At 38.6% G+C, this 14,990-nt stretch overlaps 1 protein-coding gene across 22 annotated transcripts in view; it reads left to right on the forward strand.

Moving 5' to 3' along the window:
* Positions 1–14,990, forward strand: part of CARF (calcium responsive transcription factor) — an 87,670-nt gene that overhangs the window by 31,769 nt on the left and 40,911 nt on the right. For 21 of the 22 annotated variants that reach the window (XR_010580038.2, XR_012421382.1, XR_012421383.1 and 18 more), the window contains 2 exons: positions 9,183–9,303; positions 10,672–10,899. Coding sequence is in view for 10 of the 22 variants with exons in the window: in XM_074009773.1 (XP_073865874.1) it covers positions 9,226–9,303; positions 10,672–10,899 (306 nt within the window). In the remaining 12 variants the exon portion in view is untranslated. Of the gene's footprint in view, positions 1–1,273; positions 1,382–9,182; positions 9,304–10,671; positions 10,900–14,990 lie in introns of those variants that run through there. The other variant, XM_045367492.3, reaches the window with a different exon arrangement.

Consider the following 14,990-nt stretch of genomic DNA (forward strand, 5'->3'; position numbering starts at 1 on the left):
ACTTGGGGATGTAGGGCCATTGCTAGGGTGGTTCAGTCTTGGCTTAGTCTCAGGGATAAAGGGGAACTGTGGCTGCTCAGCCCCGGAGCAAGACATACTCCAGCCATAGTTCTGATTCCAAGATGACATAGCACAGTAGCTACATAAACTACAGTGCTTGGGACACAGTGTCGGTTTCTTCTGATGGGGCAGCACAGCAGTGTGGACTCCAGAGAGCTTCCTCAGCTGGGCTTGGTGTCTGTGAAGACTGCAGGGAACCTCAGTGGTGAGGTCTATTAGTAGGGTTTGTTACTGGAATCCTCTTGCTTCCCTCCTTGCTGCAGGGAGTTCTTCTTGGTTCCTAGCTCTTCCCAGTTGGGGGATTGGGTGGTGGAGGCCGGATGCTTCCTTTCATTCTCTATGTGGCCATCCTGAGTTTCTGTGCTCATCAATGCTCTCCCTCATTTATTTTTGTGAAAATGTAGTTGTTTATTCATTATTTTGATTGTCTTTGTGAGGGAGATGAATGCTAGGGACTTCTAGTGGGCCATCTTGCTGATGTAACCTGACTACAATATGTTGCTATTAACTGTAGTCACTATGAACTTATTCCTCCTAATTGAAATTTTGTATCCTTTGACCACAGTCTTATTTTCTTTTCTTTTTTCTTTTTTTTTTTTTTTAAATTTACACACCACTATACAAACAGGGGACACAGCTTTCTTTTCTAATATGAGGGTGTAAAGCAGGAGTGTCCAATCTTTTGACCTCCCTGGGCTACATTGGAAAAAGATGAATTGTCTTGGGCCATACTTAAAATACACTAATGTTAGCTGATGAGTTTTTAAAAAATTGCAAAAAAAAAAAAAAAATATCATAATGTTGTAAGAAAGTTTACAAATTTGTGTTGGGCTGCATTTTAAGCCATCCTTAGCCACACCACAGGCCACAGGTTGGACAAGCTTAGTTTAAAGGCTGTAAATTTCCCTTGAAATTTTATATTGGCTGTATGTCACAAGTTTTGATACATGATATGTTCTTTATGGTTCAGATCTAGTATTTGCTGTTCCATGTGAATTTGAGAGGAACATATGTTCTTTAATTGTTTGGAATGAATTTTAAATATGTCCAGTAATTCGAGCTTTTTCTGTTTCCTTAACTTGGCTGAGATAATTATCATGAGATCTTGCACTATGATAATACATTTGTCAGTTTGGCCCTAAATTCTATCCATTTTTTTAAAGTTGGTTTTTCTTGTTGCTATTTGATTGTTTTTTGAGACAGGGTCTTGCTTTGTCACCTAGGCTGGAGTGTAGTGCCATGATCACAGCTGACTGCAGTCTTGACCTCCCAGGATCAAGCGATCCTCCCACCTCAGCCCTCTGATTACCTGGGACTGCAGGTGAGGGCCACCACACCTGGCTAATTTTTTGTGTGTTGAGACAAGGTTTCAACATGTTGCCCGGGCTAGTCTGGAACTCCTGGGATCAAGCAGTCCACCTGCCTCGGCCTCCCAAAGTGCTAGAATTACAGGCATGAGCCACTGCACCTGGCCTAAAAGTTTTTAAAGGGAAATTTCAAAAATATACAGGAGTAGGCTGGGCACGGTGGCTCACGTCTGTAATCCCAGCACTTTGGGAGGCCGAGGTGGGCAGATCACTTGAGGTCAGGAGTTTGACACCAGCCTGGCCAACATGGTGAAACCCCATCTCTACCAAACAATACAAAAATTAGCTGGGCATGGTGGTATGCTTCAGTAGTCCCAGTTACTTGAGAAGCTGAGGTGGGAGAATCGCTTGAACTGCGGAGGTGGAGGTTGCAGTGAGCCGAGATTGCGCCACTGCACCCCAGCCTGGGGACCAGAGTGAGACCTTGTCTCAAAAAATATATATAATATATATGTAATATATGTATGTAATATATAATTATATATAATTATTTATAAATATACATATTATTATATTAAAATACATACTCCTGTACATATATTTAAATATAAATTTTATAAATATTTATATAAAATATTATGTATATATATTAGTAGAACAGTAAATGAAGCCGGTGTACAATTATCAATGTATGACCAATCTTGTTTTATTTATTTCTCTATCAATTGTACCCTTTCTCTGACTTTGGTATTTATTTACTTTCTTGAGACAAGGTCTCACTTTGTCACCCAGGCTGGAGTGCAGTGGCACAATCACAGCTCCTGGGCTCAAGTGAGCTCCTGCTTCAGCTTGCTGAGAAGCTGGGACTACAGGCACACACCACCATGTCCAGCTAATTTTTTTGATCTTTAGTAGAAATAGGGTCTTGTTATGTTGCCCAAGCTAGTGTCAAACTCTTGGGTTCCAGTGATCCACCCACCTCTGCCTCACAGTGTGCTGGGATTACACACGTGTGAGTCACCACGCTCAGCCTGACTTTGATATTTTTTAAACAAATCCTGGACATTCTAATAATTTTATCTATAAGTATTAATATTATCAAACCATTCACATACCTAAAAATACCAAAAATACTTACTTTAGAGACAGAGTCTCACTCTGTTGCACAGGCTGAATTGCAGTGGTACAGTCACAGCTTACTGCAGCCTCAAACTCCTGGGCTCAAGCCATCCTCCCACCTCAGCCTCCCAAATAGTTATGACTACAGACATGTGCCCCCCATACCCAGCTAATTTTTTTTTTTAAGTTTCTTGTAGAAATGGGATCTCAGGCTGGTTTTGAACTCCCATGCTGGTCTCAAATTCCTGTTCTCAAGTAATCTTCCCATCTCAGCCTCCCAAAGTGTTGGGATTATAAGTGTGAGTCACTGTATCCAGCCCCAAAATTCCTTTTTTTCCCCTTTTTTTAATGGAATGCCTGAATATCCCAAGAAAAATTCCTTAATATCAGATATCTAGTCCACATTCATATTTTCCTGCTTGTATATACACATGCATATATATGTACACACCCATTTTGATGATACTATTTTATTTTTTTAATTGAGGTGAAATTCATATAACTTAAAATTAATCCCTTTGAAATGAACAATTTACTGACAGTACATTCACAAAGTTGCAAAAGTGCCATGCAGAGCTTCAAAACATCTTCATCACTCAAAATAAAATTTTGTACCCATTAGTCCATTATACCTTCCCTCAAGCCTCTGGTATCCACCAGTCTCCTTTATTTCTCTATAGATTTACCTATTTTGGATATTTTATGTAAATAGAACCATATAGTATGTAACCTTTTGTGTGTGGCTTGGCTTCTATCACTTAGCATAATGGTATTTTGTTTGTTTTTAGACAGGGTCTTGATCTATCTTTGGGCTGTACCTTTGCCCATTTTGTAAATTGGGTTATTTTGGATTGTAGTCTTTTTGTTGTTGAATTGTATGAGTTCTTTACGTATTCCAGACCCTTATCAGATATATGATTTGCAGATACTCTCTACCGTCTGTGGGCTGTCTTTTAACTCTTGTCATGGTGATCTTTGTACAAAAATTTTTATTTTGATGATGTCCAATTTATCTGTTTTCTCTTTTACTTGTCCTATTGGTGCCATATCTAAGAAACTATCACCAAATGCAAAGGCATGCGGATTTACCGCTATGTTTTTCTTCTAAGAGTTGCATGGTTTTAGTTCTTATATTTAGCTCTTTGATCCATTTTTCATTTTTGGTATGTAGTATGAGGTAGGAGTTCAACATCATTCGTTTTCATGTGGATATTCAGTTGTCCTGGCACCATTTGTTGGAGATAGTATTCTTTCCTCATCAAATGCTTTTGGCACCCTTGTCAAAAATCATTTAACCATAGATATGTATTTCTGGACTCTCGATTCTGTTGTATTGATTGCTCTAAATTTCCCTCTGAGCACTGCTTTTGTTGCAGCCCATAAGTTTTGATATATTGTGCATATTATCATTGCTATATTTTATAAATTGATATATTATCAATCATCACACCCTCTAGAGTTACACGCATTTTTTTGGTTCTATAGTGTTTTATTTCTGTCCTTAAAACACACATACAAAGTTACAATATTGAAATTATTATTTTATACAGAGAATGTTTATTTATATTTTTATAGAATTATTAATTTGCTTGCCATTTTTTCAAGCATCTCAGGACTTCTTTCTGTTATAATATTTGTTTTTTTGAAATATATATATTTTTTGCTAAAATAATGTGCTTTATTCAGTTATCTAACATGTAAGAAATACAGAGGTAATTCCTGTACCAAATGTTTTATATTTGGTATATATTTTTTCTCTTCTCTTCTATAATCTGCTTATATGGCATGACCTAACTGTTCTTTTTTTATTATTATTATTTTTTTAATTTTTTTTTTGAGACAGAGTCTTACTCTTATTGCCCAGGCTGGAGTGCAGTGGTGTAATCTCAGCTCATTACAACCTGTGTCTCCTGGGTTCAAGTGATTCTCTTGACCCAGCCTCCCAAGTCACTGGAATTATAGGCGTGCGCCACCATGCCTGGCTAGTTTCTGTATTTTTAGTAGAGATGGGGTTTCACCCTGTTGGCTAGGCTGGTCTCGAACTCCTGACCTCAGGTGATCCACCCTCCTCGGCCTCCCAAAGTGCGGGGAGCCTCCCAAAGTGCGGGGAGCCTCCCAAAGTGCGGGGATTATAGGTGTGAGCCATTGCACCCAGCCAACAACTGTAAAAAAAAAATTGTTTTAATTGTAGTAGTTGTAGATATTTATGGGGTACATGAAATGTTTTGATGCTGACATGCAATGTATAATAATCATATCATGTAAAATGGGATATCCATCCCCTCAAGCATTTATCCATCCCCTCAAGCATTTATCCTTTGTGTTACAAACAATCCAATTATACTATTTTAGTTATTTTTAAATATAATTAAATTATTGACTGTAGTTACCCTGTTGTGCTATCAAATATGAAGTGTGTTGTTTAGAAATTTCTTTCATATATGAGACATTGATTGTAAACTCTCCGTTTTTTGTTTTTTATTTATTATTATGATTCTTTTTGAGACAGAGTCTTGCCCTGTTGCCCAGGCTAGAGTGCCATGGCATTATCTTGGCTCACTGCAACCTCCACTACCTGGATTTAAGCAATTTTCGTACCTTAGTCACTCGAGTAGCTGTGGTTACAGGTATGCACCATCACACCCAGCTAATTCTTTTTTTTTTTTTTTTTGTATTTTTATTAGAAGCAGGGTTTTGCCATGTTGGTCAGGATGGTCTTGAACTCCTGGCCTTAAGTGATCTGCCTGCCTCGGCCTCCAAAAGTGTTGGGATTACAGTGTGAGCCACTGTGCCCAGCCAACTTTCAGTTTTTTTAAATCTTAAAGTATCTTCTTTTCACTCTCTTTTCTGAAAAAAGTAGGGTTTTGTGGAGTGGTGTGGTTTTTTTTGTTGTTTTTTTGGTTTTTTTTTTTTTTTTGGTTATTCTGAAGGTTAGACAGTAGAAAAAAATAGTTTGGGCCGGGCGCGGTGGCTCAAGCCTGTAATCCCAGCACTTTGGGAGGCCGAGACGGGCGGATCACGAGGTCAGGAGATCGAGACCATCCTGGCTAACACGGTGAAACCCCGTCTCTATTAAGAAATACAAAAAACTAGCCGGGCGAGGTGGCGGGCGCCTGTAGTCCCAGCTACTCGGGAGGCTGAGGCCGGAGAATGGCGTGAACCCGGGAGGCGGAGCTTGCAGTGAGCTGAGATCCGGCCACTGCACTCCAGCCTGGGTGACAGAGCGAGACTCCGTCTCAAAAAAAAAAAAAAAAAAAAAAAAAGAAAAAAATAGTTTGGATCATATACAATTGTTTATTGATAGTTACTTTTCTTTTTTTCGTTTTTTGAGATGGGGTTTCGCCATGTTGCCCAGGCTGGTCTCAAACTTGTGGGCTCAAGCGATCCGCCCTCCTTGGCCTCCCAAAATGCTAGGATTACAGGTGTGAGCCACCACATCCGGCCAATCTACTTTCTTAAAACCTTAAATATTATTCCTGTGACTTCTGCTACCATGTTGCTATAAGAAGGCCACTATATGTCTAATTTCAATACTCTGTAGGGATTCTGTCTTATCTCTCGGTCTTTAATTTTTACCTAGGCTCAGGGATGTTTTTATGGTCTGTTTTGTCTCTCCAGATGCATTTTTCTGTTCCTCTTTAGCATATTGCATGTTCACTACATTGAGTATGGGTTTCTTTTTATTTCTCTTGGAATACTTAAAAGTAAGACTTCCTTTATCTGTGGATTCATGTCTTTAGTTTGAAAAATTGCCAGCCATTATCTCTTCAAATACAGATGGTCCCTGACTTACATTAATTCAACTTATGATTTTCAACTTTATGATGGTGTGAAAATGATACATATTTAGTACACCCCTTAACCTATGATGGCGATGGCATTACATCTGGATAAACCCATTGTAAATCGAAAATGCTGTAAGTCAAAAATGTACTTTCAACTTAGGATAGTTTCCACTTAAGGTATTTTCAACTCACAGTGTGTTTATCGGGATAAGTCTGAGAGCATCTATATTATCTCTCCTTCATTTTCTCTTTTCTATTCTTTTGAGACTTCACTTATATGCATACTGTACTTTCTATTTTCCTTATTTTTAAGTCTCTGTCATATTTTTTATCTTCTGTTTTTGCTTTGATGCAGTCTAGGTAATTTTAAACTCTGTCTTCCAATTTAATAATTCTTTCTTCTGCATCTAATCTATTTAACTTACCCATTGCCTTTTTTTTTTTTTTTGAGACAGGGTGTCACTGTGTCACCCAGGCTGGAGTGCAGTGGCATGATTATGGCTCACTGCAGCCTCAGACTCCTGGACTCAAGAGATCCTCCCACCTCAGCCTCCCGAGTAGCTGGGACTGCAGACCCACACCACCATACATGGCTGATTTTTAAATTTTTTGTAGAGACAGGCTCTCATTATGTTGCCCAGGCTGGTCTCGAATTCCTGGCCTCAAGCAATCCTCTTGGGTTGGTCTCCCAAAGTGCTGGGATTATAGACATGAACCACTGTTTCTGGCCCCATTGACTTTCTAATTTCAGCAGGTTTTTTTTTTTTTTGAGACAAAGTCTTGCTCTGTCACCGAGGCTGGAGTGCAGTGGCGCCATCTCGGCTTACTGCAACCTCCACCTCGTGGGTTTAAGCAATTCTGCCTCAGCCTCCCAAGTAGTGAGGATTATAGGCATGCACCACCACGCTCAACTAATTATTATATTTTTAGTAGAGACAGGGTTTCCCCATGTTGGCCAGGCTGGTCTCAAACTCCTGACCACAAGTGATCCACTCACCTGGACCTCCCAGAGTGCGGAGATTACAGGCATGAGCCACTGTGCCCAGCCTGTTTTTTTAAAAAAATTAAACTTTTGATAGTTTTTATTATTTGCTTATCTCTGTGATTCATTTTTTTAGATATTAAATAATTACATTATGTTCAATCTTAGATGTTTCCAATATGGGAAGTCTTTAGGGACTGTCTGAATCTGGTGACTCATTCGCATGGTGGCTAATTTCCTGGGTTTTTTTTTTTTGGTATTCTTTGATTGTTAGCTTATATTTGATTGATCTTAATATGAAAGAAAACTGGAGTCTTAACTGGGCTTCTTTTTCTCCAAATAGTAGCTGCATTTTTTTCTTACCAGAAGCCAGGTTACACTCTTCACCCCGAACCTTTCAGGTTGTTATCCTTATCTTGGGAGTTTTAAGTTTTCTTCCCCTACCAGCTTCTTGTCCCAACTTCAGTGTCTTAGCCACAAAACTAATGTATTAGAACTACCCTTGGGGAAAGTTTCCTCTTTGTTTATGCTCACCTCTTTGGTTTTGCTTTTTTGGGGTTGCAGGGAGAGGAGGGTGGTCATTGGAGTGAGGAATGGCCTTTGATTGTTGGCACTTCTTGTAGCAGAGCCTGGACACAAAATAAATATTTTATTTTTGGTCAACTTTCTGTTTTTTGTTTTGTAGCAAGACAGTTTTTTTTAACAGTATCTTTTTGCCATATTGCCGCTAATGGGAGGCTCTTTTTATTTTGAAACCCCTTCTAAATAATTTTATTCTCAAGTAATATAGGTATAATATATAAAATTCAAAAATAATCCAGAAAGTTATAAATTCAGATTGCTTTTACTTCCATAGCCTAAGGTAACTACAGGCTTTTTGGAATTTTTGTAATTGATTTTTTACTTGATTAGGTTATAAGTGATCATTTAAAATCTTAAAGGAGAAGCAAGTAAAAGATACTTTATAGCCATATATTAAAACTGGACCGATTTTGTAGCTTTACAGAAATTGCCCCAATTGAGAACTACTGTACTAGACCTAAGTGGCTCAGAGTTATTGGTATATATATTTCTTCATTTTCTTTTTTTAAATATCTCTTCCTTTTCAAAGCTTGTCAAACTAATGTTAAGTGGTATACTTGTCTATTAATGGTAAAAATTGTATATATATATATATATATATATATATATATAAAAAATATCTGTCTACACCAGGATATCTGTTTCAAAATTGTATAATGCTATAATAGGGCATACCCAACTCATAAAGTTGAAAAACTTTATTTGCATTAAATTTCTGGTAATATGAGAATTTTAGAAGTATTTGAAGGGGTATACCAGTACCTTGTCACATAAAATAAATCTTAAAAAGCCAGTACAGAAGTGTAGTTAAAGATAGGATGAGGGGGCCGGGCACGGTGGCTCAAGCCTGTAATCCCAGCACTTTGGGAGGCCGAGACGGGCGGATCACGAGGTCAGGAGATCGAGACCATCCTGGCTAAAACGGTGAAACCCTGTCTCTACTAAAAAATACAAAAAAAAACTAGCCGGGCGAGGCGGTGGGCGCCTGTAGTCCCAGCTACTCGGGAGGTTGAGTCAGGAGAATGGCCTGAACCCGGGAGGCGGAGCTTGCAGTGAGCTGAGATCCGGCCACTGCACTCCAGCCTGGGCGGCAGAGCGAGACTCCGTCTCAAAAAAAAAAAAAAAAAAGATAGGATGAGGGAACTATATAACACTAATTTTTTGCCCTGCATTGAATGTATTCTGGTGCCTTGGCAAGTCATTTTAAAAAATGTTAGTTTTTTAATCTATAGAATGGAAATGATTTTACCTAAATTATATGGGGTACCACAGTAGTGAATATGAGAGATTTTTTTAAGATAAAACATACTAACTGCTTTAGTTGATCAGCTATTTAAACTCTTTCAGCTATTAAATAATAGAAGAAAATGGAATTGAATATGGTGTCAGCATGGAACAATCTAATGATTCATTAAGAGTCAACCATAATGATGGTGAAGAGTCAAAAACCGATGCTCAAGTATTTGAGGTATGGATTCAGCTGGGAACTTTTTTCCATCCTAGGGTAAAACAGTGAGCCATTTAACAGCTCTTTATGCTCAAGGGATAGCTATTATATTTAGTGTATTCAAGAATTTTGGGCTGGGTGCGGTGGCTCATGCCTGTAATCCCAGCATTTTGGGAGGCCGAGGCGGGCGTATCACCTGAGGTCAGGAGTTCAAGACCAGCCTGGCCAACGTGGTGAAACCCTGTCTGTACTAAAAATACAAAAATCAGCCGGGCATGGTGGTGAGCGCCTGTAATCCCAGCTACTTGGGAGGCTGAGGCTGGAGAATCACTTAAACCCAGAAGGCAGAGGTTGCTGTGAGCCAAGATCCCACCATTATAGTCCACAAGAGTGAAACTCCATTTCAAAAAAAAAAAAAAAAAGCGAAAAGAATTTAGGCCAGGCGTGGTGGCTCATGCCTGTAATCCCATCTCTTTGGGAAGCTGAGGTGGGTGGATCACAAGGTAAGGAGATCGAGACCATCCTGGCTAACATGGTGAACAGAAAATTAGCCAGGCGTTGTGGCAGTCGCCTACTCTGGAGGCTGAGGCAGGAGAATGGCATGAACCCGGGAGGAGGAACTTGCAGTGAGCCAAGATAGCGCCATTGCACTGCAGCCTGGGCGACAGAGCAAGAGTCTGTCTCAAAAAAAAAAAAAAGAATTTTTTTTTTTTTTTTTTTTTTTTTTTTTTATTGAGACGGAGTCTCGCTCTGTCGCCCAGGCTGGAGTGCAGTGGCCGGGTCTCAGCTCACTGCAAGCTCCGCCTCCCGGGTTTACGCCATTCTCCTGCCTCAGCCTCCCGAGTAGCTGGGACTACAGGCGCCCACCACCTCGCCCGGCTAGTTTTTTGTATTTTTAGTAGAGACGGGGTTTCACCATATTAGCCAGGATGGTCTCGATCTCCTGACCTCGTGATCCGCCCGTCTCGGCCTCCCAAAGTGCTGGGATTACAGGCTTGAGCCACCGCGCCCGGCCAAAAAAGAATTTTAATATTTAATTATACACATATTTTATGAAATATTTAACAATACAGAACTTAATACTTAGATATATTCATAAAAATTTTATATACAGAGAAAAATCTAAAGGTTGAATTATATTACGTTATTTCAGGTTCCATTCCTGTGGATAATTTTGATAAAATTAAGATAATAAATATAATAATCAACAATTTTACTTAAGAAATGCTTTCTGTGTATAGCAACTTGTATGAATTGACAACTCTTACAAAAAAGTAAAAAAAACTGAAAAATGGATATCTTTTCATTTTTATTATACCCATCTTTAAAAAAAAATGATGACAGTATATCCTGAAAAGACTGAAGTGATTTTTTTTTTCTTTGCAAAAGCATCTAACCTGTATGGACTCCAGGGATTCTTCCTTTAGACAAAATGATTCTCCTACAGTTTTGCCCATCACTACTCCTGAAGCAAATAATTCACTCATATCACAGAATATAACAGGGCCCCTGACTCAGACACGGACTCCTTCTGCAGAGCATTTCCATCTAGTGGACCAAAATGGGCAAGCTATTCAATATGAACTTCAGTCATTGGGGGAATCCAATGCACAAATGGTGAGTATATTTTGTAAGTAACCAGTTTTATGCTCTTTAGCGAAATATATTAGTCTTACTAAATGACCTTAATTTCTTGACACTTTTGATTTACATCATGTTTATTTATTTATTTATTTTTGAGATGGAGTTTCACTCCTGTTGCCCAGGTTAGAGTGCAATGGCACGATCTTGGTTCACTGCAACCTCTGCCTTCCAAGTTCAAGCAATTCTCCTGCCTCAGCCTCCCGAGTAGGTGGGATTACAGGTGCCCACCACCACACCTGGCTAATTTTTTTTGTTTTTTTAGTAGATGCAGGATTTCACCATGGTGGTCAGGCTGGCCTCAAACTCCTGACCTCAGGTGATCCATGCGCCTTGGCCTCCCAAAGTGTTGGGATTACAGGCTTGAGCCACTGAGCCCGGCCACATTGTGTTTAAAATAGTGTTTCCATAACTTTCATTTTTATGTAAGGATTTTAAAAGATTTCCATTCAGGACTACAAATAGTACTTTAAATAAAGAGTACTTAACCAGTCTCTGTGTTTGGGCACACTTGTGCTTTGAGATCAATTGGAAATGTAACATAATCTGTAACTAGTTCTGAAGTGCCAGAGTTGACGTGGAACTTACATTTAATGGAACGTACACACACACACACACACACACACAGAGACAGACACATATTAGACTAAACTCCAGTTTGTTTGTTTTTTTTCCGAGACGGAATCTTGCTCTGTCGCCGAGGCTGGAGTGCAGTGGCGTGATCTCGGCTCACTGCATCCTCCTCTGCCTGGTTTCAAGCAGTTCTCTTGCCTCATCCTCCTGAGTAACTGGGATTACGGGTGCCTGCCATCACACCCGGCTAGTTTTCGTATTTTTAGTAGAAACGGGATTTCACCACGTTGGCCAGGCTTGTCTTGAACTCCTGACCTCGTTATCCACCCACCTCAGCCTCCCAAAGTGCTGGAATTACAAGCGTGAGCCACCGTGCCCGGCCTAAACTCCAGGTTTTGATTTATCAGCATCTCACTGACCTCCAAGCCACTTTCTGGTATGTTTTCTTGAAGAAATAGAAAGTAATGGAGGTAATGCAATGGAGGTACCACTAGTATATGGGGAATTAGACATATCCTTGCTAATCTTTGTGGGTAAATGTGTGCCACGTGAGTCAGAATGCATAAAGATAAAAAGATGAGGATGGCTAAATACTTTTCAAATTGTTAGCTAAAAGTATTTTTGACCAAGTTCATAGTTTGAGCCAAGGAGGTGAAAGATTGTTTTGACTGACATATGGAAAATTACTAAGAAAAACCTCTAAGTTGCTCTCTGGTTATTTAGAATATACTTAACATAAGTAATACTATGAAGGATAATGTGTCTCTTGTATACTTGAATTTTCCAAATTTTCTACAATGAGTGTCTATTACTTTCATAATAAAAATTATTTTTAAAAGCGTAACAACTTTAATTATAAATTACACCACAGGTAAAAATTTTACCTAGAATTAACTCTTGTTTCTGTTCATAATCTAGAGCATTCTAGAGTTAATCTATGCCATTTTGCTCCTTTATGATCCAGCCAAATTGAGTTATCTAAATTCTAGGGGTAAGAATAATTGGTTGAGAGGTGACTATGTGCAGGGGAATCCTTCTTGTTTATGTTCGAGCTTTCTGGGACTTAGACCAGAGCCATACTGCATCACCAGCAAAGGTTAATATTCAACAAATAATTTAAATGTTAACCAACTACATTTTAATTTTTCATGTCCAGAATGAAGTACTTCTGTAGTTTCCCCTTTATTTGACATTTATTCTAGTTTCTATCAGAACATTTAGAAAGTTTTTTTTTTTTCTTCCAACAGGAAGATCAAGGAGTCTGAATGTGTCAAAGGGTTGTCATTTTACCTAGGGTACCTTTCCGAGCAAAGTTGTTTATTTGAGTTAAAAAAAAAGTTAATTAACACTCTTTGTAATTGGATTAAACTTTCTATACAAAGTAAGTACAAAGGTGGTTTTACATTGTTTAGGTAGGAGATGACACAGAAGGTTATTTGAAACCGTGGAATAGGAAACATGGTATGAAGCATGGAAAAAAAAATGTGAGAAACAGATTATAAGAAAGAATTTTCTTCAAAGAACTGAAGATCAGAGAGAGAATATTCCTGGAAACTTAATGGAACTTTTGGGTTCGTTTGTTTCAGTGGACTGTATTTTTTAGAGCAATTTTAGGTTCATGACCAAAGTGAGCAGAGGATACACAGATTTTCATATATATATATACACTTGCAGTACCTGCACATGGTACAGTATCCCCCTTTATCAACATCTCCTACCAAATGGAGCTATTTGGTGTTTTTTTGTTTTTGGTTTTGGTTTTTTTGTTTTTTTTTTACTTTAGGTTCAAGGGTACATGCGAAGGTTTGTTATGGAGGTAAACTCAGATTGTACAGGTTATTTCATCCACCCATGCATTAGGCCTAGTACCCAATAGTTATTTTTTCAGCTCTTCTCCCTCCCACCCTCCACTCTGAAGTAGATCCCATTGTCTGTTGTTCCCTTCTTTGTGTTCATAAGTTTTTATCATTTAGCCCCCACTTGTAAGTGAGAATATGCAGTATTTGGTTTTTTGTTCCAGTGTTAGTTTGCTAAGGAAGTAGCCTCCAGCTCCACCTGTTCCCACAAAAGACATGATCTTGTTCTTTTTTATGGCTGCGTAGTATTCCATGGTGTATATGTACCACATTTTCTTTATCTAATCTGTCAGTGCTGGGCGTTTAGGTTGATTCTATTTGTTTGCTATTGTGAATAGGGCATTAATGAACATTCACATGCATGTGTCTTTATGGAAGAATGATTTATATTCCTCTGGGTATATATCCGATAATAGGATTGCTGGGTTGAATGGTTATTCTTTTTTTTATCTCTTTGAGGAATCACCATACTGCTTTCTACAATGGTTGAACAAATTTACACTCCCACCAGCAGTGTATAAGTGTTCTCTTTTCTCCACAACCTCACTAGCATCTGTTATCGTTTGACTTTTTAATAATAGCCATTCTAACTGGTGTGAGATAGTATCTCATTGTGGTTTTGATTTGCATTTTTCTAATGATTAGTGATATTGAGCTTTTCTTCATATGCTTGTTGACTGCATGTATGTCTTCTTTTTGAAAAGTTTATGTTCAAACTAGACAAAACTACTTCAAATTTCATATGGAACCAAAAAAAAAAGCCCGTATAGCCAAGACAATCCTAAGCAAAAAGAACAAAGCTGGAGGCATCACATTTCCTGACTTCAAACTATACTACAAGGCTACAGTAACCAAAACAGCATGGTAGTGGTATCAAAACAGATATACAGACCAGTGGAACAGAACAGAGGCCTCAGAAATAACACCACACATCTACAACCATCTGATCTTCGATAAACGTGACAAAAACAAGCAATGGGGAAAGGATTCCCTATTTAATAAATAGTGCTGGGAAAACTGGCTAGCCGTATGCAGAAAACAGAAACTGGACCCCTTCCTTACACCTTATACAAAAATTAACTCAAGATGGATCAAAGACTTAAATGTAAAACCTGAAACTATAAAAACCCTAGAAGAAAACCTAGGCCATGCCATTCAGGACATAGACATGGGCAAAGACTTCATGACTAAAACACCAAAAGCAATTGCAACAAAAGCCAAAATTGACAAATGGGATCTAATTAAGCTAAAGAGCTTCTGCACAGCAAAAGAAACTATCATCAGAGTGAACAGGCAACCTACAGAATGGGAGAACATTTTTGCAAGCTATCTATCTGACAAAGGTCTAATATCCAGAATCTACAAGGAAGTTAAACAAATTTATAAGAAAATCCATTAAAAAATGGGCAAAGGATATGAAAAGACACCTTTCCAAGAAGACATTTATGTGGCCAACAAACATAAGAAAAAAAGTTGATCATCATTGATCATTAGAGAAATGCAAATCAAAACCACAATGAGATACCATGACACTCCAGTTAGAATGGCGATTATTAGAAAGTCTGGAAACGATGCTGGTGCAGCTGTGGAGAAATAGGAATGGTTTTACACTGTTGGTGGTAGTGTAAATTAATTCGA

The sequence above is a fragment of the Macaca fascicularis genome, chromosome 12 (assembly GCF_037993035.2).
Source record: "Macaca fascicularis isolate 582-1 chromosome 12, T2T-MFA8v1.1".
Taxonomy (NCBI): Eukaryota; Metazoa; Chordata; class Mammalia; order Primates; family Cercopithecidae; genus Macaca; species Macaca fascicularis.